At 44.5% G+C, this 25668-nt stretch overlaps 1 protein-coding gene across 4 annotated transcripts in view; it reads right to left on the reverse strand.

The window, feature by feature from the left end:
- ADAM9 (ADAM metallopeptidase domain 9) overlaps positions 1-25668 on the reverse strand; it is a 197428-nt gene that overhangs the window by 159904 nt on the left and 11856 nt on the right. For all 4 annotated transcript variants that reach the window (XR_013390808.1, XR_013390807.1, XM_077919267.1 and 1 more), the window contains exons 2-9: positions 17451-17548; positions 16431-16495; positions 15046-15124; positions 11462-11538; positions 7487-7676; positions 6653-6718; positions 5691-5762; positions 53-222 (exon numbers count right to left, since the gene is read on the reverse strand). Coding sequence is in view for 2 of the 4 variants with exons in the window: in XM_077919267.1 (XP_077775393.1) it covers positions 53-222; positions 5691-5762; positions 6653-6718; positions 7487-7676; positions 11462-11538; positions 15046-15124; positions 16431-16495; positions 17451-17548 (817 nt within the window). In the remaining 2 variants the exon portion in view is untranslated. The remainder of the gene's footprint in view (positions 1-52; positions 223-5690; positions 5763-6652; positions 6719-7486; positions 7677-11461; positions 11539-15045; positions 15125-16430; positions 16496-17450; positions 17549-25668) is intronic.

A 25668-nucleotide genomic window follows, 5' to 3' on the forward strand; every position in this document is an offset into this window, starting at 1 on the left:
AAGTTCAGGGAAAAGAGTAGGAGGAAAACCCCCACAGATCTTAAGATCTTACAGAACAAACTGTGCACTGTCATGTCTTTGGCGCGGGACAAGCTCCTGCTCTCGCCACTGCACAAAGTTGGCAAGAACGTCTCCTGCACCTCCTTCTAGGCGGATCTTGTTTTCCTGAGTCCAGATCTCCAAGCCAACCAACACGATGCGGATGTTCAGTGCTATGTACATCTGGAAAGCAGAGAGAAGAAAGGAACAAGTAAGAGAGGGCTGGGGAATGTTTTCTATCCCAAGGGCCCCATTCCCTCAGAGGTAACCTTCCAAGGGCCACACGGCAGACAGGATCCTAGCCAAAAGTGGGTGAGACAGAGGCAAAAGGGCAGAGAGTAACAGGGGTGACTCACTGTTGTGCAGTGTTAGGCTCTGTTCCAGTTATAGAAGCGTCAGAGGTTTCAGCACTCACCCTGCAACCACGGCTCTCCATCCTGCACCCAGACAAGCAGGAGGCATTACTTAGGACAAGGACACCGTACAGAGCCTGTCAGGGCAGCCACCTTTGGACCCATGAAATTCTCCAGGAACAGAATGCATGCAAGCATGTAGAGTCTCTTCCTAGGAGCATTTTAAAAGCTTTTTTTTTTTTTTACCATGCAGACACAGTAAACTAACTGGCAGCTCCAAGCAGCTGTGAAATGTTTAAAGAGAATCACGTGTCCCCATGCCCCATTGCCATCCCCTCCCTGTGCATACTGAATAGAGAATGGAAGCTCATCAGAAAGCACACATAGAGCCATTCCACATTGAAAGGCCTGGACAAAGGGAGGGATCCCAAAAAAGAAAACCAAAAAGATAATGCAGCTGGATGCCAAGCAAGTCTTCCTTGGCAAGGCATTCTAGAAACCTCAAAATAACATATTTCAGTTGTCATCCTAATTATTATGTTTCAAATACATGGCACACACAACAAAACTGCTGCATCTTGAACTGGGTGTGGAGAGGGCAGCTGAATTGGACACAGCCGTGGACAGCCTGAGGTAGGAGCAGCCATCTTGAGCTGCCCGTAAAAGCAAGTCTAGAGTGAGAGACTAGGACAAAGTCTGCTGCTGCCAGGAGCTCTTCTCATTGTGAGACTTCTGTGGGTGAGCTGAGAGTTGGTTTGGACCCTAGGTGAGAACAGGGTTACAATGTTACATTGTTATTGGCATCTGTCTGTCTCAAGAGACAATGGAGTGCATCTCCAGGGGTGATGTCAAACCGCTGTGTTAGCAGCACTAAAGTGACCTCCGCAAGACACAACCCTGGAAGTCCTGGGCTCCCCAGACGTCAAGATCCCCCTCTCAGCTTCACTGATGGGGTCCAAAGGAAGGCAGAGCAAGATGTTTGACCCAGCTGGGCTGCAGTAGTAGCTGGAAGGAGGTGTACAAGGTGCCACCCAACCGTCTTAGGGACTCCGCTCCGGATTTCTGTAGGGTTTCCTCCTGAGCCTTTCCTTCTCCCAAAGATATCCCGCAAGACAGCAGAGGTTTAGGATCAGAGTTTTCCTTCCCCTGGATGGGCTCCCTTCCCAGGTGGACAAGCCCCATGTGCCCCTCACTTCCCTCTCCAGCACATGCAGAAACCGCCTTCTTGACCGTTGGACCCACTCTTGACCTCCTTTGCTCCATCCGCCAGAGCCTTTGCACGCAGGGAAGACTTTAGCTCACCAAGGGTGATCAGAAGGAAGATGTTGATTTTATATATATATATATATATATATATATATATATATATATATATATATATATATATTTGCTTTCGTAGATTTTCACGGGTACAGGAATGCAGGTTTTGGTGTCCTCGGGTATCTTCCCGTGTAAAAGTTGGGGTGTCTAGGCGACGTTTCGACGAGGTCTCACTCGTCATCTTCAGGCTGGTGCTTTCGGCTTCTTGTTACTGGAACAGAGCAGGATCTCAGTGTTTGAGTTCCTATAAATACTGTAGAGGAGGTATGGTGTATAGCCTCCAATGTTCTGGGCAGAGAGGAAGTTCCCAGGCTAGTGTGCCTTTTCTTCTTTTGTTCCTTAATTGCTTGAGGGATATCTTGAGTGATTTCTTGAGTGATATCCTGAGTACCACTTAGGTGGGTCATTAGGTGTGGATTAGTTGCTAAAGCCTTTGTGTCTTGACCTCTTGAACTTTGTGAAGAGTTTTTCTGAGAAGATGGGTGTACTACATTTAGTTGTGCTCTGGCTTGGCTTCGTGTATAGGGGCGAGCTGTGGTTTTGTGGCCTGTGCCAGCCAGATCTGTGTAGGGATTGCAGGGGGGTGCAGCATCCGGAGGTGCCACCATGGTTTGGCTACTGGATGGTGTCTGTAATTTATCTGTGGAGAGGGTCTGGGTTTGGGTCTGGTGTGGTTGATTGGTGATGGCGTTCTGTGTGCCTCTGGATCTGGTGTCAGTTTTTGTGGGGAGGGCTAATTTCCAGATGTCTGGCAAGCGGGATGTGTCGTCACGCTTGTTCATGTTGTGAGGGTGTTTCTCTATCTCGATGGCTTCCATGATTATTCTCTTGTGGTGATGTTCCATGTTAGAGAGCAATTTGGAATCTGCAAAATTAATTTCGTGTCCTGTTTCTTTCATGTGTTGGAAGAGAGAGGAAGTTTTTTCTTCTTTTTTGACGGCATTCTTGTGTTCTGCGATACGTGCATTTATTCGTCTGTTTGTTTGTCCAATGTACGTGGCTGGGCAGACTTTGCAGGGTATTTCATAGACCCCTTGGTTTTCCAACTGGATTTTATCCTTGGGGTTTCTGAGGATATTGGCTATTTTTTGGTTGGCGCAAAAGGCTGTTTTGATATTGTGTTTATGGAGGATTTTGCTAATTTTATCTGTAGTGCCCTTGATATAAGGAAGGAGGGCCATGCCATTGTTTTCTTCTGTGTCTTGGTTTTTGGGGGGTGTTTCTTTTTGGATTAGCTTCGTAACCCTGTTTTGCTGGTATCCATTGGCAATTAACACATTTGAGAGATTCTGTAACTCAGTTGTCAAGTGGTCTTTGTCAGCCAGGCGTTTGGTTCTGGAGATGAGAGTCTTGGCTACGGAGTTTATTTGTGCAGGGTGGTGGTGTGATTGTGCATGTAAGTAGCGGTTGGTGTGTGTTTTTTTCCGGTAGATAGTGTGTCCTAGGGAGCCATCAGGTTTTTTGTAGATTAGGACGTCAAGAAAGGGAAGTTGGTTGTTGGCTTCTATTTCCATAGTGAATTGTATTTTGGGGTGTAGGCTGTTGAGATGTGTGAGGAAGCTGTCCAGTTTTTCCTTCCCGTGTGGCCAAATTACAAAGGTGTCGTCAACATATCTGAGCCAAAGTTTGGGTTTGTGTTCTGACTTGTCTAAAGCATTGGTTTCAAAGTGTTCCATGTACAGGTTTGCGATGACCGGTGAGAGGGGTGATCCCATAGGTGCTCCTTCTATCTGTTTGTATCTTTGTCCATTGTGGATGAAGTACGTGTTGGTTAGGCAGTGGTTGGTCAGGTCCAAGATGTATTCGGGGGGATTGTATTTGTTTTGAATGGCTGTCAAGGCTTCATTAATGGGCACTTGTGTGAAGAGAGATACAACATCGAAGCTCACAAGTAGGTCATTGGGATGTAGGTTTTGCTTCTTTATTGTTTCTATGAACTGGAAGGAGTTTGGAACGTGTGAAGAGATGGATTCTGCATAGGGCTGGAGTTGCTTGGCGAGAAATTTAGCGAGATTTTGTAGAGGTGAGCCTATGGAGCTGACTATTGGTCTGAGTGGTGTTCCTTCTTTGTGTATCTTGGGGAGGCCGTAGAGTTTGGGGCATCTGGATGATTTTTCTCTGGGGATGATTCTTAGCTGGATTTCTTCACTGATAGGAGAGGCTTTTATTTTGGATTTGGTGGTTTTTTCCAGGTAGGTGGTGGGATCTGTTTTTATAGGTTGGTAGGTAGGGTCTTGGAGTAGATTTGATAGTTTTGCTTGGTAGTCCGATGTGTTCATCACAACAGTGGCATTACCTTTGTCTGCTGGGAGAATGATTATGTTGTTGTCTTTCCTCAGGTTGGTGAGTGCTTTCTGTTCTTCTTTGTGTAAATTGCTTCTGGGTGGTTTGCTGGAGCAGAGGATGTTGGTGACTTCAAGTCTGATTTTATTGGCTTCATCTGGGTTGATTTTGGTTAGGCTAGCTTCGACTCCGCATATGATGTTTTCCGTGGGGATGCGTCTCGGGGCGACTGCAAAGTTGAAACCTTTGGAGAGTACTTTGGTTTCAGTTGAGGTGAGGATCCTGTCTGATATGTTATGTACTGTTTGTTTCATGGGTTGTTGTGGAGGGTGGCTGGGCTTCTGGCGTTTCTCTAGTTTGTGGAGTTTGTTGGTATGTGTGTCTGTCTTATGTGAGGTCTCACATGAAAGAAACAGGACACGAAATTAATTTTGCAGATTCCAAATTGCTCTCTAACATGGAACATCACCACAAGAGAATAATCATGGAAGCCATCGAGATAGAGAAACACCCTCACAACATGAACAAGCGTGACGACACATCCCGCTTGCCAGACATCTGGAAATTAGCCCTCCCCACAAAAACTGACACCAGATCCAGAGGCACACAGAACGCCATCACCAATCAACCACACCAGACCCAAACCCAGACCCTCTCCACAGATAAATTACAGACACCATCCAGTAGCCAAACCATGGTGGCACCTCCGGATGCTGCACCCCCCTGCAATCCCTACACAGATCTGGCTGGCACAGGCCACAAAACCACAGCTCGCCCCTATACACGAAGCCAAGCCAGAGCACAACTAAATGTAGTACACCCATCTTCTCAGAAAAACTCTTCACAAAGTTCAAGAGGTCAAGACACAAAGGCTTTAGCAACTAATCCACACCTAATGACCCACCTAAGTGGTACTCAGGATATCACTCAAGAAATCACTCAAGATATCCCTCAAGCAATTAAGGAACAAAAGAAGAAAAGGCACACTAGCCTGGGAACTTCCTCTCTGCCCAGAACATTGGAGGCTATACACCATACCTCCTCTACAGTATTTATAGGAACTCAAACACTGAGATCCTGCTCTGTTCCAGTAACAAGAAGCCGAAAGCACCAGCCTGAAGATGACGAGTGAGACCTTGTCGAAACGTCGCCTAGACACCCCAACTTTTACACGGGAAGATACCCGAGGACACCAAAACCTGCATATATATATATATATATATATATGCTTTCGTAGATTTTCACGGGTACAGGAATGCAGGTTTTGGTGTCCTCGGGTATCTTCCCGTGTAAAAGTTGGGGTGTCTAGGCGACGTTTCGACGAGGTCTCACTCGTCATCTTCAGGCTGGTGCTTTCGGCTTCTTTAAGTGACGAGTGAGACCTCGTCGAAACGTCGCCTAGACACCCCAACTTTTACACGGGAAGATACCCGAGGACACCAAAACCTGCATATATATATATATATATATGTAACTTTGTATTGATATAACATTTTGAACTGTGTATTTTTTAAATATTTTGTTTAAGTTGTCCGTTGTTGCTTCAGTTTTTTGCACAGTTTTTTGGTATAGAAATGAAATAATAAATAATCACACCACTTTGAAGAAAGGGGCAGGTAAAAGTAAAAGGAATAAAAATACATGCATATTTTGGCACAATTCATCAACTCTGAGTATCATAAAGCTTTCACTTACACTATCCAGGTAGTTGACCAAATGCACCATCTCTTCTGTAACAGCAGTTTTATTCTGGCCCATCAGCTGATACTGAAAGAAAAGCAAACATTTATGCACGGACGGAAAATGGGACAATGAAGAAAACAAAAAACAGAACAGTGCCAGCAATTTCAGAGCCTTGTGCTTTAAAAAGGTGGCTAAGGCCAAAAGTGTGCTTAACAGATTTTGAATGTTGCCAGTCTCCAGAATGGAATCATGGAGTTGGTGCAGGTTTAGAAGTAAAGATAGAAAATTTTGAATGGTCTGCATTTTCTTCTCTGCTGTCTCCCATCCATGCAAGGACCCCTAACAGTTAAGTCCAGTTGTGAACGACTCTGGGTTTGCGGCGCTCATCTCGCTTTACTGGCCGAGGGAGCCAACGTTTGCCCGCAGACAGTTTTTCCGGGTCATGTGGCCAACATAACTAAGCCGCTTCTGGCGAAAGCAGAGCAGCACACAGAAACACTGTTTGCCTTCCTGCTGGAGTAGTACCTATTTATCTACTTGCACTTTGACGTGCTTTCGAACTGCTAGGTTGGCAGGAGCCAGGACAGAGCAATGGGAGCTCACCCCATCACAGGGATTCAAACTGCCAACCTTCCGATCGGCAAGCCCTAGGCTCATTGGTTTAGACCACAGCACCACCCGCATCCCTCATCCATGCAAGACTTCATAGCAAAACCCAAGAATTTTAGGGCTTTGGGAAAAGGAGTCTCAGCTGATAATTTGGAAACACAGTGACTTAAAGGAAAACAATGGTTATGTAGGGATGGGAATGGGAAGTGACCAGTCATAGTGGGAAGGGGTGGAACAAAGTGAACCACAGAAGCTAACTGGACCCAGTGTTCTCCAGTGGTTCAGGGATGAGGTGAGGGTGGCTCATCCCCCAAAATCTGCAGTTCAGCTGCACACATTCTGTTAGCACAAGTGCAAGTCCATACCCTTTCTTTGTCCACGACTATAAAGAGCTCCACATATCTTGTCTGTAGGAGGATGCCTCTTTTTCTCTGCAAGGAAAGGGAGGGAAAGGGTGTAAGAAACAAAATCTTATCCCCTGACTCATAAGTTAAAAATGGGGTGATGTCACCCTGATCCATATTCTGCTTTTCTGCTCACACCACAACTACATTACTGGTGAAACATACCCAAGACACAGAGTGCCAAGGCATTCCAAAGAAAAGGCAACAATTCTCTTTTGTATCAGAATCTGGCCAGGATACACTCGGTCTGACCAAACAAAACAAGAACATGAGAAATAAATAAAGCTCATTTGTTTATTTTTATGACTTAAAATATTTATATTCCACTTTTCAATTCACAGACAAAAAATTGAAGGCGGAATTAAGCATGCATTATTCACATCCAGGTAATTTTAGGATTTCATCTCAAACTGGGGGGAGGGGAGAAGAGTGATGGCAGCTGAAATCTAACAACATCTGGAGGGCCACATGTTCCCCATTCTGTTTTTAGCTCTCATGGGCAGTGACCAGAACAAGATGAACAGAATATGGAGCACTCCAGAGCGGAGATTTATTGCCCCTACAAACATCTGTCTCATGGCTCTGTCTCTATGGCTCCTTGCACTCCTTTCCCTCAGTGCTACCCAAGCCACCCAATTAAGTTCTACTTAAAGTAGACCCATTGAAAGGAGTGTAACTAAGTTAGGCATAAACCTCAGTGGGTCTACTCTGAGTGGGTCGACTCTGAGTAGGGCAAGAATTGGCTACAACCCTTAGAATCTGTTCAGACCCTCAAGGTCATCACAGGACACTCACTCTCAGCCGCTGAGTCTCGCTGGCGGGGTGCTGAGGATCTCTTCCTCCCCACTTTTCTCCAGGAAGCTGGCACCGCATGTGATCCTCATCTACCTTCACGTTCTTCAACCGGTAGATCACGTGTTTGGTGCCTGAGGGCGGATCTAGAGGCTCAATTCCATAGCTGATGCTCTCAATTTGCAATAATCCCCTAGCAATGACATTAATTCATGTGTCAGATTCCCTGGGATGCATTCAGCATAGTGCTAAGGAGATCGTTCTGCCCGCACAAGCGTTCCGCTTGCCTGACAGAACCATCTCCCCTCTCCACCTCCCCATCTCTCCCTGTGCTGTTCTGGGGGTTCTCCTGACCCCCCAGAGCGGATTTGATTTCAGGGAAGTTCCATTATACCATAGGCCTCATTGCTTGAATGCAGCCCATTGCTCCCAAAGTATGTGCTGGGATGGGTGAGGATCCTAAACGAAAGCACTCACCTCTGTGGAAAGGAAACCAGGCTTCTGATTCAAATGTGCAAAAACAGCATGAAACACTGTATAGTCCTTCCTGGACAGTATTACAGTACTTCAAACTGCAGGTTCAGAAAAGGACAACCAAGAGGACTTTTATATGCACAAAGGTGGAAGGACACATTATTATCAACAATGAAAGAATGGCTGTTAAAACTAACAGACTTAGCTGAGATGGAGAAACTGACATGTTTAATCAGAGAAAAGTCATTGTTAATATTTGCTAAAGATTGGAACCCTCTCATGAACTTTTTGCATGAAAAAGAAAAAGAAGTAATGATATTTGGATTTGAGGATTGAAGATGATGTTTGTTTTAAAAAGTGGCTTTGTGAGGTGTTATGCTAGATTGGACAAAGTGAATGATGTTTTTACATAGCGGAAATGAGGAAGAATAAGAAGTTCTTTTCATTCTGAATCTTATTTCTCTCTCTTCCTCTTTTAACCTCTTTTCTATTCCTTTTTTTAAATTTCTTTTTCTTTCAAACCCCCCCCCCCCCCCTTTGCGTTTCTATTGTATCTAGATAAAAATCCTGGTTTGGTTGTTTTTTTTAAAAAAGGAGAAGATCTTAAGCTGCATATTTCTCTCCATAAACCTTAATAAAATTTATTATAAAAATAAAAGGGTAACCAAAATAATCAATGGGATGGAGGCTTCCTGTTTCCGGTGGTGAGAAATGGCTGACTCCGATATGATCGGATCCCAGCCGTGCCGGTAATTCAGGGCTGATATGGGGGTAATTAGCCCTGGCAGACTCCCCAGGGTGGGGGAAGACTGTCTCATAGACCCACAGACTGTCCGAGATTGTCAGCTTGCATCAAGGTGCAAGCGGCATGAAATTGGGTCCCAGAGCACGACACGGCTGGCACTCTCTGAAGTCCCTCTCATAGCCGGAAATATCTGTTTGATAAAATAATTGGATTTGGACAACAAACTGACATAGTCTGGACCGAAGAAGACTAAGAAAAAACCTGCAGAACTGTACAGCCCCTGGTGTTTAAGCTCGGACTTCAAAGAGATTCTCATCATGGTGCTTGGATTACGGAGGTGTTTGGTACGTCCTTTTTCTCTTCTTAATATCTACAATTGGTTTTCTATGCCAAGCCTCATCAAGAAACTTTTTTTTTTAAAGAAAAAAGAGTACAGATGGACTTCTATTAATAATTAAGTATTCAACTGTTGCAGCTCTACTCGGACTTGAAAGACTTGATAAAGATGGAAGAAGAAACAAGATGGCGCTTGTTAATATGATGCAGCACGGAAAAATGAGAATTCCTCTCATTTTCAAGGGAAGCAGGAAATATTTGCTGACTGACTTTGTAATGACTTGAGATAACAATTTGGGACAACATATAGTGCAGCTGTTTGCAGACATTTATCATTATGGGCGAGAGAGAAGGCTAAATGGATGTCTAGCAGCCCCCCATCTAGGGCCCGGAGGGGGGGGGTTGTGTGGTCTCTGAGAGGCTGATCAATCGCCAAATGACATATATCTGTGGAATACAGTTCATTTACATTGCAATATTGCAAACAGTCTGCCCAACAATCTATAGTAACAACTCAACAACATGGAAGGTACTGTGTCATATCAAAAGAAAGGTTTGGACAACAGCCCGGATTGGAGTGATTTAACAAATTGGGAGCTGCTGCGTCATTAAACTTCAAAGGATAAACATGGGCAACAGCCTGGATTGGAAGATTGGAATGAAGTCAGGAAAAGCTGCGCTGCTAAATAGATAGTTGAAAAAATATATATTTACAAATAAAGCTGTATTCAATGGATGAAAGGATATATGATTTTTGACATGACTGAGAATCACATAGCCAGGGATGGAGAACTTTAAAGTGTTAAGATCAGAAGGCGGAAAATATGAAAGCAAAGAGAAGAGGCAGGAATGAAGATTTGGAGAAATGCTTCAGAGGTCCAGACTATGGGGAGCCCGGAAAAAGTAATAATTACAATTTGGTTTATTTTATTTTATTTTATTATTTTAATTGGATTATGATTCAGATATCTTGATTGGCTGTTTTTATTGGAAAACCAATAAAAATGTTTTTTTAAAAAAATCGATGGGATGGAGTGAGTCTCCCAAGAAGAAAGTCTGCAGCCTCTGGGACCTTTTCATTTAGAGAAAAGGCAAGCAACTGGTGACATAACAGAAGTTTATAAAAATTATGTGTGATGTGAAAAAAGTGGACAGAGAATGTTTTTCTCCCTCTCTCATAACATTACAGCTCAGTGAAGCTGAATGTTGGAAGATTCAGGACAGATAAAAGAAAGGACTTCTTCCTGTAGCCAGAGTTCCACTATGGAATCCACGCCCACAAGAGGCAGGGGTGGCCACCAACTGGGATGGTTTTAAAAGAGGATGGGATAAATTCATGGCCTGATCCTGCCATCTTCGTTTCTTATGGAGTGTGCCTGTTGAATGCTGGGTCACACACATGCACCAACCAAGCCTACCCACATATGAAAATAGAGCATGCCAGGGAGAATTCACTCTCATTGAGCAGCTAGCTGTTCTATATGCTCTTCAGCTATTGGGTATGTATTTTATTTTATTTTATTTATCCCCAAATGATGTACATAATGAAATTATCAATAAAACACTGTACTGTCAGGCTGGATAACGGGAGGCCAGGGTCCAAATGCCCACTTAGCCATGAAACTCTCCAACTGATTCTAAACCAATTGCCATTTCTAAGCCTAACCAACTTAACAGCGCTGCTGTGAGGATCGGATGGGAGGGGAGGCAGGGAGAACCACTTCCGCCTCCTCAAGAGCCTCAGTAGAAAGGCCAGCTGCTCGCCTGCTCTGGAGGATTCAAGTTACAAAAAATGAGATTCCATGTAAACACCAGGAAGAACTTTCTGTTTCACTCTCTTGGGAAGTTGTGGGCTCTCCTTCCTTGGAGTTTTTCAAGGAGAGGCTGGATAGCCACCTACCATGGATGCTTTAGTTGAGACTCCTACACTGCAGGGGGTTGGACTAGATGTCCCATGAGATCCCTTTCAACTCTACAATCGATCGTTCTATGAAATACAATTAATTAATCAATTAAGGCAGCCTGACCTTGGCTAAGAAGGACAAGACACAGTGCTGCAGGGTTGATGGAGAAAATGTCTCCAGCATCTCAGCCAGAATGTCTAGAAGCCCCAGGAGCAAAGGGCAAAAAGGAGAAGTTGCTGTGGCTCACATTGGGAGGGGGGGGAGCGTTTCCCAGCCCAGGGGCTCCATTCCCTCACAGGCCACTCTCTGGGTATTGCGTACCAGTGGTGGTGGTGAGTGTCCAGAGACAAAAAGAGGGAGGAGTCATGAAAATGACTGTATTTGACTCCCAGGCCTGAGGATCTGTACCCCTGGTTTCAGAGGCCACCATCAATACACAGAAAGGCAGGTTGCTTTGAGGGAGGGGCAGCCACTATTCTGCCCCCTCCCCCAAAGAAAGCACAAGAACGTATCACTTACCTGAGTCCAGAGCAAGTGCTGACAGCGACCAAGGAATCTGCTACTCCTTTTACATATCCCTGATAGTGGCAGTGATCCTGAATGGGTAGAAAACAAGGGGGGGGATTAAGGAATGATTGCATGCAGCGTTCCTTGTTGCTCACAGTGTTGATACCACAACGCTCTCATGAATCAAGAAAATGAGGTGTTGCTATTTTGTGGGTTGGACTCTTTTGCATACCTGTTGATTCAGGCCACCCTTTTAAAATGGATTTGGTCTCTTGAGCAACAAGCCTGCTTCTACACACACACACACACACACACACACACACCTTTTTTCAGTTAAGGAAAGCACCAGGGAAATTCCCTAGAAAATGTAAGATAATAATGGCTCATATAACTTGTCCGCAAACAAATCAGAATGGCATTGTAGATCTTCTCTGCAAACGCTGTGCAGACACATTGAGAAGAATGCTCAGCAAATATGCCCTCTGGAAGCAATGTAAGGGTACAGCTACATGTACTCAAAGTGTGAAGACATGTGATAGCAGATTCTCTGTAGTGACACCCCAACTATGAAATTATCTCCGCGCTCAGGTACACACAGATGTCAGCTACATTTCTGAGTTTCCAGAACCAAGATAAGACACATCTATTTACTAAGACATTTGGTGAATTTAGTGGAACTGTCCAAGGTCCTACAATTATTATGAAATGCTACTGTTTCATTGTTGATAATGGCTTGTTTGATGAGTGGAAGCAGCCTTGGGATTTACTCCAAAGGAAGGCAGCTTAGGAGTTCTACAAATTGAGACTCTGCACAGACACCTACTCCCTCGACCTGCCACCTGGATCAGGGCAATTTACCCTGTGTTGTCCCAGGGACCAGACACCCACACCAGAACCACCTCCAAAATAATTCACGGATGGGGCTATCTTTTTTGAAAGGGATTCAAATCCTATTTTGTTATACAGCTAGGAAAGCTAGGACTCTCCCACTTAACACATCAGGTAGGATCCGATCCTCCTGCTTAACAGCTGTTAATCAGGAGGGCCCATTCCTGGGGGCTGCTGCTGCTTCATATTCAAGGCAAATGTCCTCTCCTCCACTGCCCCCCAGGACCAGGAGGGGCTTGAAGAGACAGGAATGGCAGCAACTTCCATGCAGGAGAATGTCATGGCTGAAGTTTTTTGAAGGGAGAAACTGTTCAGAACTGGAAAGTACTGGTCTATTCCAGTGTGTCTGTAACTGTTCATTTCTGCTGAAACAGTAGGACATGTTATGAGTTACCCTGTATTTTCTTGATATGTTATCTCAAGGACACTGAGCCAGAAGAGATATAGCAGTAGTTTAGGGAACTGCCTGGTTATTCCTACTTTTGTTTTCTTCTCTTCGCATCTTCTGAGTTTCTATACATTTATTCTTGAGGGGTTTTTTTTGCCTAATCCTTAATAAAAAAATTCCCTTTGACTCTGCGTGATTTATTGAAAACCAACACATCCGTTCCACCAAGCTTCTGCTACTCTGTTCTTCCACAAGAGAAGGAGCGCCTTGGGACTTAAGGCCAAATCTCGCAGATTGCTTGCACATGCATGCACACCATCCAGCGAGGGTACATAAGTTTGGGTGGAGGCATGGTCACCCTGCTGCTTCAGCAGTCCAGTTGGGAGCAGAAGCCAGTGGAGGGGATGCCAACTGCTTAGCCGCCGGAAGCACTGTGCACCTTTGTAAGAAAAACACTGGGGCCCAACTGGATTAGTAGAATGTCTGTCATCTGGTGGGTGGGGCTTCTGTGTTGTGCTCCAGAACTGGCCCCTCCCTTTGGGTGTCCAGTTCAATTCAGTCCAAGAGACCAAGTGTCCTTCTGGCCCCAGGATGTGCTTTTAGTCTCTCTCAGACAGGATGTCATTGTGTTACAGTTTTCTTTATTATTAAAGCTTTGTTTGAGCCTTTACTTTGCTGAAAGAAAAGCAACTCTGCTGAAGAATGGTGGAATATCCTAAACTGGGAGAGTGAGGGGATATTCCCAGTCTCACAGGAGGATTAGTTTTCTTTTTCACCCCCACCCTCCACAACATTCCTTAGGAGCTACCCTAAGGGTGCGCTTTGCCAATAAAGAATTAGACTGCAAGCTGTCTGTCCTTCTTGGGCTGCGTGTGCTCGGAACACCAAGGGGAGCCCCAAAACATCTGAAGGGTCACAGGTTCCCCCCTCCCTGATGCAGAAAGAGAAACCTATCAGTGTCTGTTCAACAATTGTAGCTAAATAGAACCTCCAAGTTCAGCAGCAGTATATCACTGAACACCAGGTTGTGTGATGGGTCTGGAAGCCTTTTGCAAGAAATACCTCTGCTCACTCATAGATATATTTACAGTCTTTATTCACACACATATTTACAAGGTACATCCGAATCCTCGGTAGCAGATCCAGGAAGTGGGAGCTTTCGGCTCCTCCTCCAGCAGAGGAGCTTGGGAAGCCCCAAGCGCCTTATTTGTTCCCTATGTTTTAACCCCCTTCTGTCCTGTGCTGAAGGAATGGGCATTGACTCTCCCTCTGTCTCTGAACTGGTTGAGTGGTGTTGATGGTCTCCTCGCCGCTCGAGTTCCTTCTGCTTGCTTGTCCTCCTCTCCCTCTCCTGTCTTTTCTAACGGCTTCCGTTCTTCCCCCTCCCTCAGCTCCGGGGACAGGTTGCTAGTCAGCAACCATGTGACAGGTGATAGCCACTGTGGAAAGCAGTGAGCTGGGCCGGAGGGACTCATGGTCTGAACCAGCAAGGCTCTTCTTCTGTGCTATGCAAACATGCAAAACAAAGAAAGGAGGGAAGGGGGGAACTCCCACAAAGGGACTATTTGCTTACAACAACTAATTAGCCAGCAAAGCCAACATGGCCCCCAGTCATTTTACCTCAGTAGTGTCCACACTGACTGGCAGAGGTTCTCCAGGATTTGGGGCAGGAACCTTTCCCAGTCCTACTGGAGATGCTGGGATAGATGCTCTACCATCCAATTACATAACAGAAACTGACTTCCATCTCAATAACCACAACATCACCAGGCAGCCAGAGTTTAGAGACACACATCTGGAAGGAACTCGCTTGGCGGTGGAGGGGAGAATGCCACACAACACCTGGAAGCTGACAGAGTTTTGGAGCTGTTAGGAAGTAAGCATGATCTCCAAGACCTTTGGAAATACAAGCAGGGTGCTAGGAAATGTCTCACAAGTAGCACTGGGGCCTATGAGCATGTGAATGATGCCATCCACATTCAAGCCAGGGCTTAAAAAAAATTAAATGCCAGGTTAAGGACAGGGAGCCGCCAGTCCTCAGGAACACAGCAGGTAGTGAGCAGGCCAAGGTAAGACTTGCCTTTACCTTGCAGTGGTATTTTTCTATATTCAGGGAGGGTGTTCAAACATCCAACCCCCAATACCACTCTTGCAGACACAGCAGCCCTCAGCCCTATTCCTACATCTCAGGCAATTGAACTCATTTGCCCTTGGCTCCCACTTGTGCCTTGAAAATCTTTGCCACTTTACTCCTCCAGATGCCAGCCCAGCAGGAGGGAGAGGCAGGCTCCCAAGAAATGTATTTGAAAGGAAAACATACCTTGAGATCCAGAATCTCAGACTGCAGCAAGCCGTCAGCATTGTAAGTATAAACTGGGAAGTCTTTGGGCACAAGGGCTCTGGAGGAATTGGAGAGGGAATTGTGGGAAGAAACGCATTAGGCAACAATTGTTTTAAAGATTAAGGAAAAAATGCGGAACCAGCAATGTTGAGTTGCAAAGTTGGAAGGGAGCGAGGAAAGGCAGGTTCAAAAGCCAGTCTGCTAAACCATCTGAACCCCCTCCCTGCCTTCAGAGTCTTGTTTTTCAACCCCCCCCCCCAAGACAGTTTTGAAAAATAAGTCAAAAAGTACAGCATTTAACTTAAGCAAAATTAAAAACTTGAAAATTAAGAATGTTCTTAGACCTCATGCTTAATCAGGAACGAACAGTAATGATACCTCATTAAAACCAGGATTAGTTATAAACTCCCCTCTTTTCTTTTTATCACTACCAAACAATCCTCTTTCAGAAAATAAACAAAACACTATAAAAATAATAAATGAGGCTTTTTAAAACTTTTGAAAAAAGAAGTGCTTTCACAGAACTGGACCTGGAAGAAGAATGAGGAAAAAGTAAAGATTTGCAAACAGAAGGCTGTGAGAGCATGGAATCAGAAGGGGGGCGGGAAGAACTGTTGCTTTTATAATTCTATCCTTGCATTTATGGTATATTCTAAATGAAATCATAAAGATTTTTTTTAAACAAAAAGCAGCAGCTGGAGAAATATCAGTGCATTTCACTATGAATGGAGAGGGATCACACACATTTGATGTAGCTGTGTCCCCCCCTTTTATAATATACATTACAACAAATTGCCTATTGCAAACCACATGTACAGATTAATAACCTTTAAGGAAAGTTGCTTTCTTTACCAGAAATAAGCCAGCATGTCACCATGATGGCCAAGCCAAAAGTGCTTTGCTGGTGTTTAGTATGGAAGCCGAGGGGGCGGGCAGAGAAATCAAATCAACCAGTTGTTTCCTTTGGAGAGCTCTCCAGTGACCTGTAGACCAGGGGTCAGCAACCTTTTCAACAGGGGGTTGAAACCTCAACAGGGGGTTGAAACCTCAGACCTTGTGGGTGGCCGGACTATATTTTTTTTTGGGGGGGGGGAATGAACGAATTCCTATGCCCCACAAATAACCCAGAGATGCATTTTAAATAAAATGACACATTCTACTCATGTAAAAACACGCTGATTCCCGGACCACCCGGACTGAGAAGGCGATTGGGCCACATCCGGCCCCTGGGCCTTAGTTTGCCTACCCAAGCCCTGTACAGGTCACTTTCAGAACCAGGGAAAAGAGCCAAACAGACCAATTTAAACTCAGAATAACCAGGAGGAAGGAAAACAGCCCAGTGCAGCTGGAAAGGAGTCACTTACTTGTTTTTTTCTAGTTCAAGTGTATACTTTGTTCCTTCAACATCAACTTCAAAAGATAGTTCATCCTCAAAAGAAGAAGGGATAATCAAGCAACCTCTCTGGGAATCCTCAATTAATTATCAACATGTTCCGAACAATCCAGAGATTCCCAGTCCTGTCCGCCCCCCGCCTAGCAAATACACCCTTGTGTGTATGGTGGAGGTGCATCACCCACCCTTTCCATACATACACATTACACAAAGCAGTTTACATCCATGAAAATCATAACATGAAAAATAACAACACTGTCAGCAATATAAAAATCATAGTGTAACAACCACAAATTAAGAGGATAATAATATCAGCAGAGAAAATGCACTTTCCCACTAAAACCCACTAAGCTAGACCAACAAAAGCCTGATTGAAATTGCTCTGCAAGACATAGTAGCACCCTGTTTATGTTTTTCTCTCTGAATGCTCAGCTTTGGGTGCATTTTCTCTTTATTTAATGAAATAGTTGCAAAACCATCAACTGGCTTGGTATGTCAGGTATGGGGAACCACATTTTTAGGTTATTTTTTCAAAAGTTGTTGCATTTTTACAGTGGCGGGTGAGGAGGCCCTTGTAAGTTTTTCTGCCTCAGTTGCCAAAATAACTTGATCAGTTATGCACCACGATGTAGGGAGAGGGAGCACCATGTGCTCTTCACCTCATTCAGCCAAATGTCTCAGCCCTGTGTACTGTTGACTTCATAAACATTAGACAATAGGTGCTGCTCACAACAAGCTTCTGTAACAAATATGCAGCTCTCTCTCTCTCTCTCTCTCTCACACACACACACAGAGAGAGAGAGAGAGAGAGAGAGAGAGAGAGAGAGAGAGAGAAAGAGAGAGAGAGATTAGTCCTAGGCTGCCCCGAACCCTAGGCAGCTGTACCATTCAGGAAGCACATCCATGCTTAATTATTTCACAGCTGCTTCCGGATGATGTGTACAAAAAGCAGAAAGCAACATGCTGATGATGAAATCCTGCTCTGAAATACCTCTGCTAGCCTGGATGTCAGCACATCACGGTGTTTTCTTGTTATCCTCTTGGGGACAATAATTTCGTAAGCAGACAGCTGAGATAATGGCTGAAAACCTAGAAAGATACAGGGAAATGTTAATGGATTAAAACACTGTCAAATTGATAAAGTCAGTGAAACTAGATAGCTTATCCACAGGTCCCTGAGTAACAGCGGCAAAAGGACTAATTGAACCTTAAGACAGCTTTTGGGCACAAATTTGATAGCTTTAAGATCAGCACATAGATGCCACAGGCTGAAACAGGTTTAACAGTCATTCGTTCTCCACAGGAAACCATCAGAAATGACTCCAAGGGCACGTACTCAGATACGTTCTGGGGGTCATTTTGTTTCTGTTTTCTGGGATCAAGTGCCGGGGTTCTTTTCCTTGGAGAAGCTAACACATGAAATTAAGACCCCCAAAAAATTCCTTCCAGTAGCACCTTAAAGACCAACTAAGTTAGTTCTTGGTATGAGCTTTCGTGTGCATGCACACTTCTTCAGATACACTGAAACAGAAGTTGCCAGATCCTTCTATATAGTGAGAAGGTGGGGAGGGGTATTACTCAGAAGGGTGGTGGGAATGGGTGATTGGCAGATAGCTGTGATGAGTCTGTTGACGACTCTTAATGACTGCAATAGGTCTTACAGGAAAAAGCAAGGGGTGAGAAGGTGAAAAATGGCTTTGTCATGTATAATGAGATAAGAATCCAATGTCTTTGTTCAGACCAGGTCTCTCCATGGTTTTAAGTTTGGTAATAAGTTGCAATTCAGCAGCTTCTCTTTCCAGTCTATTTCTGAAATTCCTTTGTAGTAAAACAGCTACTTTGAGATCTTGTATAGAATGTCCTGGGAGATTGAAGTGTTCTCCTACTGGTTTCTCTGTCTTGTGATTCTTGATGTCAGATTTATGTCCGTTTATTCTTTGGCGTAAGGTTTGGCCTGTTTGTCCAATATAGAGAGCTGAAGGACACTGTTGGCATTTGATGGCATATACAATGTTAGACGATGAGCAATTAAATAGTTCCGAGATGGTATGTGTGATGTTGTTGGGGCCAGTAATGGTGTTGTCCGGGTGTATGTGGCAGCAAAGTTGGCATCTGGGTTTATTGCAGGCTCTGGTGCCAGTGTCCATGTTAAGTCTGGTTGTAGTATTATTGTGGGTTAGGAATTGTTTAAGATTGGGTGGCTGTCTGTAGGCAATGAAAGGTCTTCCTCCCAGAGCTTGAGAAAGAGAACTGTCATTGTCCAGGAGAGGTTGTAGATCTCTGATGATGCGTTGTACTGTTTTAACTTGGGAGCTGTATGTGATGACTAGAGGTGTTCTGTTATTTTCTTTTTTGGGTCTGTCTTGCAGCAAGTTCTCTCTGGGTATAAGTCTGGCTCTGTTGATCTGTTGTCTAACTTCATCTGCTGGGTATTTTAGTTCTAAAAAGGTTTGCTGTAGATCTCTTAGGTGAGAGTCTCTGTCTGTAGAATTGGAACAGATACGGCTGTAACGTAGTGCCTGGCTATATACAATGGACTGTTTGGTATGTTTGGGATGGTAGCTAGAGGCATGTAGATATGTTTGTCGGTCAGTTGGTTTACGGTATAAGGTGGTGTCTATGCGCCCATCCTGTATTTTTATAGTAGTGTCCAAAAAATGTATGTATGTGCATGCACACGAAAGCTCATACCAAGAACTAACTTAGTTGGTCTTTAAGGTGCTACTGGAAGGAATTTTTGTTTTGTTTTGACTATGGAAGACCAACACGGCTACCTATCTGTAACATGAAATTAAGGTCACCCAGGGATCTGCTGCACCACAAGATTTTGCAGCCAAATTGTGCCCTTTGTTTTTTTTACTCAATATGAACACTCATGCTATGGGTTGCCTCATTACACCTAAGTACGATTTCATTTGGAAGAATTACAGAACTTATTTGGCTCTTTGCCTCCTCCTCGCACCTTTCCAGATTCTTCTTTTCTTTTTCTGCTATTCCACTAATATTGGGTTTTGGTCCCCTCAGGGGGACCAAACCCCTTAGGTTTTCATATGGGTTTTCTTCAGGTGTGTTTTTTGTCCTGATGGTTCATGTTATACGAGGAGCCAATGTGGGGTCATGGCTAGACTTTGATCTAGAAGAAGCCCACTGGGTGACTTTGGGCCCGTCACTGTCTTTCAGCCTAACCTACCTCACAGGGTTGTTGTGAGGATGAAATGGAGAGGGGAGAAGCATGTGCACCACCTTGAGCTCTTTGGGGGAAAATTGGGATATAAATGTAGTCATAAATAAATAAATAAAATTTATTTTAAAAAGAAAAGACTAAAGAAATGGTTCTGCAAGGCAGAAAGGGATCTCTTGACAGGTAATTTTCAGCATCCACACCAAACTACAATTCCCAGGATGCTTTGAGGGTAGCCATGCCATTATTTGTTGTCAAGGGCTTTCTTCCATGCTTTGCAGGCCAGGTGGAAGTGCTCTCTCTCTCTCCCTCTGCTTCCCCCATGAAACCCTGGTATTTATAGCGGAACCAGAGCAAAGAGCAATCCATGAAAAACCCAGTTGTGCTTCAGCTGTTGCAAGGAAAGCTCCAGGGCAACAAAGACGAGTGCTCAGATATGGAGCTTTACAGCATGGACTTGTACTTGAAGAGTGGGGCAAAGGAAAGTGGGGATGAGCCCCATGTCTGTTTGGTAAGATACAGTCAAACAAAAAGAACAAGGCTGGACTTGATAAATATACGAATAACAAAACAGAGGCGATCAGTTAAAGATTTCAGCTTCTACCTTCCTCGGTAACTTAGCTGGGATTTCAGATGAATCCTGTCAGCCAAAGTGCTTCTGGAATGACCTCCCCATCGGAGGCGGTCCATGCTCCCCACTTTATTGCTCTTTGACAGGTGAAGACACACCTCTTTGCCCAGGCCTTTGGGGAGGGCTAAGTGGCACCATATTTGATTATGCTCTTTGTCTGTTGATGTCATCTGATTTTACTGGTGCTGATTTAATATAGGTCTTGCTTTACTCTGGTGTTGTTGCTTTTTAAATTGCATTCATTGTGGTTTTAATATACTTCTTTGCCCCACCCTGGGGTCTTGAGGTGAAGAGAGGGCTATAAATACTTGAAATAACAAAGCAAGCAATCTAAAGCCAAAAGAGCCACAGCTAAAAACACTGAAACAGGGAGCGGTCAGGCTGGCTCATCCCATGGAAATTGCTGAAAGGGGTATGTGGACATTTTGCTTCATAACTTTTATTTTAGGAAGACCAGAGACCTACTTTGTTTTTGATTTTTAATGAAAGCTTAGAGTCTGGAGCGCATGCTGTTTATGTGTGCTCTATATTGATACCACAGGTACCTGCCTCTCTGTTCAGTATATCCAGCATCTTTGCTAGTGAACAGCAACTAGCCACATATAGCACTTCCTCCACTCAAGGTTGCAGCCTGGAGAATCTGCTTTTCATTCAAAAAAGAAAAGGAGATCTTCAAGGAAAAATTACAAGGAATTATACGTAACCTGCAGTTTGGACCTCAGAGTGCAAAGAACTACAGTGAACTTGAAGCCCACATTTCCACTTTGTTACGTTCAGATGAAATTGTGTCCTTCACTCTTTAAAGCATGTCACATCCAAGTCTCACGTTAATCCAAGTCTCAAAAACATACCAGGATTTCAGCACTCAGCATTTTCACCAGCAAAGCTGAGGAAAACTGCTACTGAACAGTAACATTTGCAGGTACTAAGGAGGTGTATTGGAGATTACTTTTCCTTATTAAGTACAATTTAACTACATGCATGAGAAAAATAATGCTGTAGCTATTATAATAAAAATGTATGGTTCAAGTTGGAAGGTTGGTGAGTCCACAACACTGTCATGATTAGTTCTCACTGCACTTGTGTTCTCACTGCACTTGTGCGGCTTCCTCTTTCCCCCCACAAGCACTGTCTTCAACATCCTGACCCTATTTTTGAAACTACTTCTCTCTGCCACTCAGCTGCCCCACATTGCACCTGTTTTGATTTCTCCCCCTGCTTCTGCAATCCTGCTTACACACAGAGAACTGTCCATCTGGAACATGGCAGCAATAGACACCAGCCCACCTTGCAGAAGTGGTGCTTCTGCAATTACAACATATTCAAAGCATTTGCAATGTGGAGGTTGGTGCTAAGCGGCTCCGGCTAATGGAGATTTGGTGAGAATCTCTATAGATATTCACAGCAAATTGCTCCAAGCAAAGCAGTATGTCTGCCAAGTGTAGATGAAGTGATTCATCTCTCATTTGCACATTTTAATTACAGTCACCTGGGGCACATAATAAATTAATCTTACTTAGCGGGTTTGCCTTGGCTTAAACAGCCCTATTCATTTTATTTATTTCAGAAACTGTTTCATTAACTGCTTTATTCATTAACTATTTATTTCAGAAACTGTTTCATATACTGCTTGATTGAAGTATATACATAAGTATATACTGAAGTATACAAACAGTTTTTTTAAGCAGTTTACTATGTTTCAACATAAATCTGGAGGTCCATTCCTACCCCCATGGTTAATGTGGAAGCAGTGTCATGCAGTTCTGTGAAAGATGTAGTCAAAACATGTCCCTCAGCTCTGGGATTCGTATGTTATACCTACAATGCCAGTCCCTTATTCTTACCTTTAATGTTCTGCAGGACGGACAGGGAACCTGTGGCTCACCAGCTATGGTGAGGGGAGCATGAGTGGGGTGGCATCGCTCACTGCTGTGCCCACAGCATTGCCCCTCCCACTCAGCACCGTGAGGCTATAGAGCAACATGGCCCTACCTACACTGCCGCAGTCAAAGTAAATAAAAAAATTGTACAGTAGCACCTTAGAGGCCAACAAAGTTTGTTCTGGGTATAATCTTCTTCAGATATTTAATTTTAATATTTGGTAAGAGTAAGAACCTTTTCCCCTTTTAAGGAGTGTGATTTGCCAAGGAAATTCAGCATTCCAAGTTAATTCATGCTGTAGTTTATTTGTGTCAAAGCTAATTTCTATTTCAACCCAGCGGGCACAAGGGACATTGCTACGTCTGTGCTCGGCACTTTGGGAGGCACCAATCAGAAGACTGCCAAAGCACCATTCCTTCTCCTGCTCCCCCCCCCCCCCAAGCTTTGGGAAGTGTGTTTTACAGGCTTTCCTTGGCTGTGCACACCAATTGCCTGCAGGGAACAGGTGCACACAGCCAAACGGAACAGCATTTAACTCCCACTCATCAGCTGAAGTGCAAGGGTTAAAGCTTGTGTTTGCCACAGGTAACTGTTCTCTGGGAACAGACACCCAAAGCCAATGCAGAATTGTTGGCAGAGAGAAGCAAAGGGAATGATGATGATTTTGCATCCATTGCCCCGGGCACTCATGGCTCTGCAATCAGTACAGGTCCCACTTGTGCCCAGTAGGAGTGGAATCATTTTAATCACAAGTCAACAACACATGGACAATTTATACAGACAGACTGCTAACTGAGACTCCCTTTAAATCTAGTTCCTGGTGAAGATTTTGTTGGAACATGCCACATACCTGGCGGTTTGTCAGCTGTTATTTAAAAAAATTCTGGACTTCCAGCTCTGTTATTTAACAGTGTATCAAATTAAGCAGGATCAAATTAAGAGATTTCCACGGCCTTTCATTTTATTTTTCAAAAACAATCCTGTGCCTCAGGTCTTTATATATGATTATGCATTATTCCAAACTTATACTGAACTTAAATAATTATTTCCAACTAGACACTGTTTTTTGTTTTTGTTTTACCTTCTGTGTCAGCACATGTAAATTAATCTTGTGTGATCCCAATTGTCTCCCATCAGTCCCAGTCAGCATGGTCAACAGTCAAGGAGGAAGGCAGAAGTAGTCCAAAACATCTGGAGAACACCTTGATGAAGACTGCCTTAGGGTGTGGATGGCCAAACTGTGGCTCAGCAAACACAGGTAGCAGACAAATATTTCTAGCATGGCTCTCAGGCAGTTGAAAGGATAAGTCCAGGTTACAAAAACCAGCACTGACATTTAGCCTTCAACCAAGACTGTAAGACTCTGGTCAAAAACTGTCAGGCTTCCCACCTTTGGCCTTTAATGATCACAGCAAAAGAACAAAGCAACCATTTTCAGAATGGTGGTGTTCCCAATTAAGGATTCCACCCACTTCCCCCCTAGTCACATCTGCGCCTTGCAACCCGATCTTGCAACCACTTTGCAAGTTGGGCTGCCAAGTCGGTTGACTCCCTCTCTCCCAGTTCTTCTCCTCCTAGCTGTTCACCCCCCAGTTCGTCCCAACTTTTGTCTTCAGAACTATGTGCCTCTGCAAACCACTGTTCTAAATCTATACTGTTCCACTGCTCCTGGGCAGCTTCAGGATCCTGGTCAGGAGCAGGGGGAGGCTCCCACCATTCCTCATCAGAGCAGTACTTCTCAGCCTGGTCTCTCACAAAAACTAGCTTTCCTGGATGGATATTGCAAAAGGATGAGGGGGCTGGTGGCTGAAGGACCAAATTCCTGTTCCTAAAATAAGCCCTAGTGCCAGAACATGCTGCTACAAATACCAACCCTCCAGACCTTTTTTGCTTTTTGGTTAGCAAAAATGCACTCATGCGAACAGCAGCTGTGGCCCAGGAGTCTCCACTTTCTGACCCCTCCAGGAAGACATGTCCCAGGATCACAGGGTGGCCATGTGTTCTGCTTTACAAAGGTCTGCTTTCCATTTGAAGGCATCCTATATTAGATGGGCTGTTCAGTCCATGTTCGCTTAAAGAACCCAGGGAGATGGGGGCTGGTTTGAAGTTGCCCAATGCCATGCGCATGTCCTAGTTTGCCTTCTTTTCTGGCCATGTGCAAATGGCAGGAGCACACACAGGAGGCCATTGTGCTACCATTGAGAAGCAGATAGCACAGGCTGCATAGGCAGTATGGGACATTGGCATTAGTGCACCAGCTATGCTGCCCAATGATGAACCGGAAAGAGCTAAGGCACTCTGGGTGTCTGGGAGGGATCACAGTTCCCCAAACACTCAGTCGCCCCCCCCCCCAACTCAGAACTCTCTGGACACCCCCTGAGGTAAAGAGATGTTATCGAAGAGGGAAGCAGGGCCTGGGAAGGCTTATGCCAAAGTGCAGGATTGATACCGGCCTACTGGGTAGTGGGGACAGAAAAGGTGCTGCTCTTAACAAAAACAGTTCCTGCCTTGACTTTAATAACTTTGGCCTTTGTTCCATCTCGAGATGGAGACAGGGTTTTGGATTGAGGCTCTGTCAATGAGAAGGTCACCCAGGATGGACAGGCTTATCCTCCCAGCCAATGATGACTAGAGAAGGCCCAACGACTGCCACACGTGAACAGAGTTTGTACCCTACAACACCTTACAAAACCTTCTGCAGTTTCCAGGGGTTCCCTTGCAAAAATGCCAGGCTTCCTCAGCAACTGAATCAGAGAAGAAAGGCAGAGGTTTAAAAGGCAGAGAGATTCAAAAAGAGCGTCAAAAAGCAACAGCAAAATTCAATTGCCTCTGTAGGAGGAAGCGGGGGACTCTGTCCTTCCCTTGGGTAGTGAAATATGTTGTGCAGGTCAAGCTGCTCTTTGGATAATTGTAAATTACGTTCTCTTATTATTCATATAATCATAGAATCATAGAGTTGGAAGAGACCACAAGGGCCATCGAGTCCAACCCCCTGCCAAGCAGGAAACACCATCACAGCACTCCTGACATATGGTTGTCAAGCCTCTGCTTAAAGACCTCCAAAGAAGGAGACTCCACCACACTCCTTGGCAGCAAATTCCACTGTCAAACAGCTCTTACTGTCAGGAAGTTCTTCCTAATGTTTAGGTGGAATCTTCTTTCTTGTAGTTTGGATCCATTGCTCCGTGTCCGCTTCTCTGGAGCAGCAGAAAACAACCTTTCTCCCTCCTCTATATGACATCCTTTTATATATTTGAACATGGCTATCATATCATCCCTTAACCTCCTCTTCTCCAGGCTAAACATGCCCAGCTCCCTTAGCCGTTCCTCATAAGGCATCGTTTCCAGGCCTTTGACCATTTTGGTTGCCCTCCTCTGGACACGTTCCAGTTTGTCAGTGTCCTTCTTGAACTGTGGTGCCCAGAACTGGACACAGTACTCCAGGTGAGGTCTGATCAGAGCAGAATACAGTGGCACTATTACTTCCCTTGATCTAGATGCTATACTCCTATTGAT

This window comes from Podarcis muralis, chromosome 15 (genome assembly GCF_964188315.1).
Source record: "Podarcis muralis chromosome 15, rPodMur119.hap1.1, whole genome shotgun sequence".
Taxonomy (NCBI): domain Eukaryota; kingdom Metazoa; phylum Chordata; class Lepidosauria; order Squamata; family Lacertidae; genus Podarcis; species Podarcis muralis.